This window comes from Leuresthes tenuis, unplaced genomic scaffold (genome assembly GCF_036924035.1).
Source record: "Leuresthes tenuis unplaced genomic scaffold, fLeuTen1.0.hap1 SCAF_14, whole genome shotgun sequence".
Taxonomy (NCBI): Eukaryota; Metazoa; Chordata; class Actinopteri; order Atheriniformes; family Atherinopsidae; genus Leuresthes; species Leuresthes tenuis.
The window spans coordinates 20,897,590-20,906,147 of record NW_027325368.1 but is presented as its reverse complement, the minus strand read 5'-3'; the positions used below and the strand labels follow the sequence as shown (position 1 = coordinate 20,906,147).

At 38.6% G+C, this 8,558-nt stretch overlaps 1 protein-coding gene across 1 annotated transcript; it reads left to right on the top strand.

Annotated features, from left to right (window-relative positions):
* Positions 1-5,230, top strand: pigr (polymeric immunoglobulin receptor). Its single transcript, XM_072364292.1, has 8 exons — positions 1-126; positions 737-1,081; positions 1,173-1,254; positions 1,461-1,690; positions 4,209-4,305; positions 4,383-4,471; positions 4,601-4,650; positions 4,767-5,230. Exons 1-8 carry the CDS (start codon positions 78-80, stop codon positions 4,863-4,865), a joined length of 1,041 nt encoding a protein of 346 aa, XP_072220393.1. The 5' UTR covers positions 1-77; the 3' UTR covers positions 4,866-5,230.
* The last annotated feature ends 3,328 nt before the right edge of the window (positions 5,231-8,558 follow it).

The following is an 8,558-nucleotide window of genomic DNA, read 5'->3' as shown; positions in this document are numbered from 1 at the left end:
GAATTGCGGAACTTAAGGTCTGTGTTTGCGCTGGGCAGAGAAGCCAACTTGATAAACCTCAAACCTGAAGTTCAAATATGTACCAGCTGCTTGTACTCACCCTCAGCCTGTTACCATGGATCCCAGGTAGGACTGCTGAGATTTTCCAAAAAGTGTTTGCAGCTGCAGATGATTTATGAAAAAAAGAACAACAGATGATTAATGTCTTTGCTGCCGCCTCCTCACTTTATTGTAGTGCTTTTGGCAAGTTCTGTCGTTATAATGTAAGATGCTCTTTATGCCTCACTTCACTTTACTATTTCATTATTTTTCAGTATTAATCATTCGGCGAAGACAGACTTGAAAGGTTGTTAAAGCTGTTGTTTTCTGCAGGAGCCAGAGAGAGATTTTGTGGTGTTGTTGGTTTTATTTTTTCATTAAACCTTCCAAGCTTTCATTCTGTTTGCCCCCTGGCAATAGTATGTTTAATGTTTATTCTGTCAGGTCTTTGAAATTCTGTGTGTTATAGAAGGATAATCCAATTTTGGAATAGGAAGCGCTGAAAGGGAAGTTTAAAAAAAGCAACTGTTGTGTAACAAAGAAAACTGAAATGATAAATGCGGTCAAGGCCACTTTCCTGATTCCTCAAAGCAGATAAAAAAAAAAACGTCCTCAGAAAGTAGCTTTTCTATTCAGACTGCGGTGACTTCAGAGTTCAAACTGGTGCTCAATATTCATCACCTCCTCTTTCTATCAGGCTTCTTCTGTAAGGTAACCACAGAGGAAGAGTTTACAGTCCTCGAGGGTCAATCCCTCAGAATCCCTTGTCACTACGACCCTCAGTACGCCAGCTATGTGAAATACTGGTGTCAGGGGAGGACAAAGGAGTTCTGCACCAGCTTAGCTCGGACCGACGACCACCGCATGATCGATCCGGCTGAGGAGAAAGTGAGCATCTTTGACGACCCGATCCAGATGGTGTTCACAGTGACCATGAACAACCTGAAAGAGAGCGAGTCGGGGTGGTACGTATGTGGCATAGAGATAGGTGGGTTGTGGAATGCTGATGATACCACCTTCACAAACATTAAAGTCATTCATGGTGAGTAACAAAAGGTATTTTTAGCAGATAATCCCATTTTGAAATGCAGTTAAAAGGGATTTACTTTGGATTTTTGGGATGACTTCTGCAGGCATGTCAGCTGTGAACAGCAGACTGAGTGGAGAGGAGGGAAGCAGTGTCACAGTTGAATGCCTCTACAGTGAAAGATACAGGTATTTGAATTTCCTTTTGATCATAATTTAGTTATTGTGCTTGTTTCATATTTTACAGTCACACCAGCTGTTCAAACAGCCTAGATCACACATCAGTAAACTTCAGAGAACAGAGTTACTTGTATTTGTTGGAAATCTTTTATTTGAAGTTAAACAATGGCAGATGGTCAGCATTCACTGACTCCCCTGTGTCTACCTGTCAACAGAGAAAGTGAGAAGAAGTGGTGTCGGAGTGGAGACTGGAGATCATGCCTGTCGACAGGTTCAGAGGGGAGCTACGAGGACGCCTCAGTGGCCATCAGAGATGACAGATCTGGGGCTTTCACTGTAACCTTTAGGAAGCTGCAGATGAAAGATACTGCCTGGTACTGGTGTTCTGCGGGGCAGCAGAAGATATCTGTTCATGTGCTGGTCACACCGCGACCAACTACTGTCGGTACATTGACAATTCAGTTCAGTTTTATTTATATAGCGCCAAATTACAACAAATGTCATCTCAAGGAACTTCAGTAATACAGTCCAATTGGAGTGCAAGTCATTGTAATCATAATCCAATGAAATCCAATGAATTAAATTCAAAATGAATCCAATTTATTCATACAGACCCAATACAAAAACAATTTCCTAGCTAAGGAAACCAACAGCTTGCACTGAAACTTCTCTTCAGTCCAATCTCCCGTCCTGAGCATGCATGAGGCGACTGTGGAGAGAAACGACTCCCTTTTAACAGGAAGAAACCTCTGGCAGAACCAGACTCAGGAAGGGTGGCCATCCGCCTCGACCAGCTGGGGTTTGAGAGGACAGAAAGGAGGGGAAAACAAACACCACAACACCATTCAAAGAATACCTGTTAAGACAGGGAAACAGTTAATTACTACACTAATGCCAAATGTACATAATGTCATTTGAGAAATTAAATTAGGGAAAAATGAGGGAAAAAGAGAGCCACCCCCCAGTTTACGCCTATAGCAGCTTAACTATGCAATGATTCAACAACAAATAAGTTCTGTAACTATAAGAAAAATCATTATAAAATATCAAGCATTATAATAACAGTAAAATGTAGATATAGACAGCAACAGTATTTAGACTGTTATAACATACTGAAAGAAAATATGCAAATCAGTTGTAATTTTAGATATTTTTACTTCCATATCCTTCTATTCACATTATTTTACCCTTTTATCAGAAAGACATTGTATAAGAAAGTGAAATATATCTCTTATCCTGAATGACCATGTTTACTTACACATGACATTTTGTCTATCAGTGAGATAATATATCAGTCCCCAAACTGCAGTGTTTTTGCTGTTAGTCAGAGTTATCATGGAAGTTTTTAATAACACCCCTAAGGAAAACGATTTTTTTTATTTTTCTGCTGATAATATTGGACAATAACTATCACAAAGCACTTTATCATAAACACCGAATACAGTTTAACAACGTAAAGATTGTGTATCCCAAAGGAAGAAAAGATAATAGTTACATGACATCATTTGATATAATACACTGAAAAAGTGCATTCCCAAGCTCAGAATGAATGCCAAACCTTTACCTTAACTCTAACCTTGAGGTAATTCTAACCAAAATGTAAAACCAGGTTTTGACCATCAAAATAGATTAATTATTTAATCTGATTAAAAAAAGAAAAAGGTTCCCACAAATCTATCAGTCCCTGCGTGTACGGAAGGCTTTTAGTATTTGGACCCCATGAATGTTGAGACACAAGATTACACACAGACACACACATGCAAAAATGACTGTCAATATATTGAAAACTGAACTTAGGAGCTGGAAATACGAGGCAGGGACATGAAAATAGGCTGCATGCTCAGGTAAGAAAATTTATACACATTCGTATCTTCACCATAGACTGTACAGGTACATGTAAATTAATTGAAACACCCTCCATCATGTCACCCACTGGTGTGTGAGATGCTGTTTATACCTGAGATCAGCGTTTGGTGTTGCCATCTTGGTATGTCTAAAGCATGAAGTGTAGTCCATATTTGAACAAAACAGTGTAGCTGGAGAGTGAAACTTGAAAGCCAATTGAAAGTCTCTTTCTATTTGGACTTATATACACTGAATTATGAAATGACTTTTATCACCATCAGCACACTAATCAGAGGGAGTAATGGTGAAATTACAGGCATCTACTTCATGTCCAACAGCAGATGTCTCTATCCATCATGTGCACAGTCTATGATGTTTACTTAGCAAGTCATTGTTTGCTACTGTGTTAAGGTTTAACATACTGGACTTGACTTTTAACAGGTTTAATATTTACTATTTTAATATCACATTTGAACACGTCTCAAATTTTACATTCCATGTAAACTGTACAAAATTAAAGTTTAACCTGGCAATAACACCATATAAAAAGTCAGAGGTTATCACTAACCAACCGAAGGGTGATAGAAGCTCTACTTATCTGAACAACATTTTGTTACTACCTTCTCCAGTAGTTGTGAAAATGGCATGGATTGATGGGGCGACTGAATCATTTCAGCGAGCTGACCAATATTGTTATTCATACACTCCCTAATCGTCTAATAGAAAACACTGTGCAGCCTTGAAATGTACATTTTAGTTGTTCTAAACCAACTTTTCATCGACATCAGTCTTGCCACTTAAAACTTCTAAATGTCACTGAAATGTGTTGAAATTGGACATTGTAGGTTTACAAAGGAAGCACCATTCTGTAATTGCAAGGCCATTAGAAGCTGTCATTTTGTGGCTGCTGAAATTACAAGAAGCAGCTTTAAAGATCAATATGCATTGAGTTTATATAGCAGGGGACTCTCGGGTCTGCAACTATAAAGGGTATTGATTATTACGTCTCACCTATCCATAATATTGATGATATGAACTCTGAATATTGTACTACGAACAAGCTTGAGCTTGTGACAGGATGTAATTTTTCAGCTCAATGTTTAATGCCTCGCTTACAGCTGCAGCATCTGTGACATCTCCACCAACATCAAGTCAGTCTCTTGCACACTTGCTTCCACCAAAACCCATCACTAAGGAATCGTGGAATAGTCACGGGTAAGTTTGAGGTATTTCATCTGTTCAGTTTAAATGAATGTGGACTGCCCTCAGACTGCTCTCTGTCTGTGTTTCAGCCTCATGCTAGCGTCTGTGGTGGTGTGTTCGTCACTCCTGTTCCTTGTGGCCATGGTCCTATTGGCAAAAAAGTTGTGGAAACAGCACAGTAAGGACACTTGTCATTTTGAAAGATGTTTTACATGTGCACTATCACATTACTAATCATGTAAAATGCAGAAGACAACTTTTGATAATTACTACTCGTGGCTTGAATATGACCTCTATCCGTTTCCAGAGAAGGATCCTCTGCTTAGAGAAATCGGGGATGTGAAAGCTCAATTCAGCGTAAGTCCCCACTGCAGCATCTGTCGCTCCTGTGATGTGCGACAGATATAAAAACACCTTCATCAAGCATGTTCTTTAGTCACCATGGTACTCATTTGACTTTTTGTCCCTTACAGGGCTATTCAAAAGATTCAAGTGACCTTCAAAATGCATCCGTTGTTTTCCTTAACAAGAATTCCCAGGATGTACATCTGTACGAAGATCAGTCTGTGTAGTGTTTCCTGTAACCTTTTTTTAACTGAATGTAGTTTTTGTGCTAATCGATTGCACGGAGCATGCACTCTCTTGATTGGGTTCTTTTTAGATCATCTTCCCCAGAACACATTATGGTAACAGTGTTCTCCGTAAACAGCTGGTAGATTCTGAAGAGCCCATAAAAGTATATACAAAATAAACCAGTTTGAAAGATTGTTTTCCCCCAGGAAGGGATGGGGAGATAAGAGCTACTTACTTATGTATGTTCTGTCTGATGAGTTATCTTTGTGTACATTGTGGTCTTGTATTCACTGAAGCCATCGATTTACACAGTATTGCTTGCTTGATTCAAGTTTTTGACTCAATAAAGTTCTCCACAAAAACATTCTGTTTGTAACTCATTATCTCTCCAATACAAATTAGATAGAACCAATTTATATCATAGGGCTTCTGATGTAGGGAACACAAAGACAATAGCAGTGCGGTAATTACTGTTTCTGAAAAAGTAAGAGGAACAAAAAGAGTCTTGACTTGCTATCTGTTTCCTGTTTGAGTCAGCAAGAATAAACTCATGACTGGACAGTATCTTCACAGATATGTAATATCTAAGGTAACTCCTGAAGAAGAGCTCTGCTTTTCTCCCTTGTAGATGTCCACCACGGTTGTTTTTTCACTTCTTTAGGTTAGTTTCCGGCAAGAGCACTACTTCTACTTTCTTACAACCACTGTGAACATAACCTGTACTGACACCCTGCGCCACCACAACACAGCCCGCTTTATTCACTTCAGACGTCATTGAAAATGTGTCCGTTTTACACTTATCTTTTGCAAATCTCTTTTGAAAGATTTTGCTTCAGATTTGCTTAGCTAGTGAATGGAAACTTGGCTGACATTTGCTATTTTCATTACTGACATTACTGTGTTCATGTCAGGGAACACAGTAATGGTAGGTACATTAAAGTAGTCATATTTAGCAGTTTGCTGCATATCCCTTACATGCATTGACTGCTTGAAGTCAGTGATAGGTGACATCACCAGGAGTTGAGTATCTTCTCTGGAGATGCTCTGCCAAGCCTCTACTGCAGCCACCTGCAACTCATGCTTGATCCGAGAGCTTGCCCCTAAGTTTTTTCTTTAGTATATATAAGGTATGCTCAATTGGACTGGTGTGGTCATTCAATAATTTTCCATTTTTTTAGCTTTGAGAAACTTTCATGTTGCCTTAGCAGTATGTTAGGGATCATCATCTTGTTGCAGGATGTAGCAGTGTCAAATGAGTTTGGGGGCATTTATCTGGAACCTGAGCAGATAAGATGTTTCAAAACTCCTCAAAATTCATTGTGCAGCTGCCATCAGCAGTTACATCATCAGTGAAGATAAGTGTGCCAGTACCTGTGGCAGCCATACATGTTCAAGCCATAGCACCCCACCACCATGTTTAGCAAATGAGCTGCTATGCTTTGGACCATGGGCAGTTCTTTTTCATTTCCACACTTTCTTCGTGCCGTCACTCTGAAACAGGTTAATCTTGGTTTTATCTGTCCATAACATCTCTTTCCAGAATTTTGCAGGCTCCTATAGAGACTTTTTGCAAACTGTAATACAGAAGAGTGATCCAGAGAGCTTCATACATCTTCACCACTGTGTCTCACCAGCAAATTGTGCCAATTGTTACTTATGGTATCGCAATGAAAGAGGGCCCCTCTGACCCAAAAGGCGTTTTCCATTTCATAATATGAATAATAAGTACCAGCGGGTTACATTTCTGTATGTCACCCTGCACCCTTATTGTTGAGATCCCATTACAATGCAAAGTCTGTAGGCTGAGAGGCAGCAGCCGGGGGCCAGCCATGAGGATGAGAAGTGGGTTGCACAATGAAAGCTGTCATCTTTTGGTCATTCAGCATATTCACTCATTTAATGCAGAAATGTGATAAGGCTTCAAAAAGGAAAGAGCAAAACCTAGTGAAGATGACAGTTAAACATTGTAGATGCTATTCTTTTGGCCTTTTTGGTGGAGCTCATGTCTTACTGATTGTATCTTAATTAAATGTACGGCTGAGAATGTAGTCATGATGCTCAAGAATTAATGAACCCTTTCGATTGAATGACTGATGGTCATATGCAATGAACAGTTTGATATTGGGCTGTGGTAAAAATAGACATGGCAGTAGTAATTTGTCAGCTCCAAACTTCAATTTCTGCTTGAAAGAAATAATGGAAGATGGAAAGCCTTTTAGATCCCACAGGACTGGGGTGTGAGATGCTGCTATACTTGTCTGTCGAGATTATTTGATAACATCATAATTGAAATTAAGAATCAAAATTTCAGGCTTGAACAACATGAGACGGAGAACTTGCAGAGAATAATGCAGAAGCTATACTTAATTTGAGGACAAAAGAAACAAGATAGGTCAGAAAAAAACTGAAAGTTCACCAATTAACTCCGAAAGAATCGGCTCTACGTTTTATGCTCCAACTATTCTCAGGCTGAATAGAGAAGAGTGGGCTGGAATTGTAAAATGAAAAGGCTAATGAGACTGCCAACACAGATGTGGAGCCAACTAGGTACTGTAAAAATTTAATTAAGTGTTTGGTTCACCTTCATGTGAGGAAAAATCCATATAAAAAATCTGTTATAGTCCTAAATTACTGGTATACTGATCCAATGCTGAAGATGTCCTCTGCATTCTGCCACTTACATTAAAGTACCAACAACTACTGAGTGTAAACTTGCTGTAACTGTAATACTGCAAAATATTTTTATAGGTATAGATGGTAACAAAGGAACAAAAGGATACATTTACTTCAGGCTTGGTTGGAATTATAGATATCTATGTTAGTGCAAAGTGCAAACCTTCATAAAATGCAGCATATTTCGATCTGCTGTACACTTATGTGATTTCAATAAATTCTGACCTGAAAGTTAACTGTTTTGAACACAGTATTCCGCTATCTGTAATATTGGTTGCATTTGCATAGAATTTTGCTGGTGGTGTGCATTGATCGGGAGAGGTATTCATGAGTTTTGGAGGAAGCGGTGATTGAATTCATTTTGTGTCAGTGCAGTGCAAAAAGAATACTTGTGTAGCCCACTGATACCACGAATGGGTTAAGAGTTTTAAGTCAGTGGACACGGTATTGCGACGAGTGTTAAAATGTGTGTTGAAAAAAAGGGAAAAAATAAAAAAATAAATATAATAAAATGTGTGTTGAAAAATGAAAGAAATGTTGAGGATCTGGAGTGAGACTTCATTGTTTTGTCTGGATTCTCAGCCAGGCTCCCCCTACAATACGTTTGATGGGTTTCTAAGACAAACTAAGACAAATAAGATTAAACAGGCTTGGAATTGGATCTGGAACACTTTCATGTTCAATTAAATTTAATTTAGTTTCGTTCTAATTAAAACACTGCTGTGTGTGCACCCTCTTATAAGGCTGTAATTACTATGTGTATTGTGCATTTTGGATCAATTTAATGTGATGTAATCAATTTAATGGATCAATGTAAAAGAATATGCTAATGTTTACGGATCATAATTACGCCCGTCCCTCATTATAAAATGCATGGTAGCTTGTAATAAGATTTGTCATTTTTTAATCACATGAAGTATTAGAAGTGTTTTGCAAAAATCGTGTTTTTCTTTGCCAGTTTGACCACTAAATATTGGTAATATGTCATAATTTATGTTCTGCTTGGTGCAGTCTGACGA

Bases quoted from the DNA above. Each gene is read 5' to 3' on its own strand.
- pigr (XM_072364292.1), top strand. From the start codon at position 78: ATGTACCAGCTGCTTGTACTCACCCTCAGCCTGTTACCATGGATCCCA. The intron at 4,306-4,382 runs GTAAGTTTGAGG...TCTGTGTTTCAG, and splicing joins GAATCGTGGAATAGTCACGG to CCTCATGCTAGCGTCTGTGG. The intron at 4,651-4,766 runs GTAAGTCCCCAC...TGTCCCTTACAG, and splicing joins ATGTGAAAGCTCAATTCAGC to GGCTATTCAAAAGATTCAAG.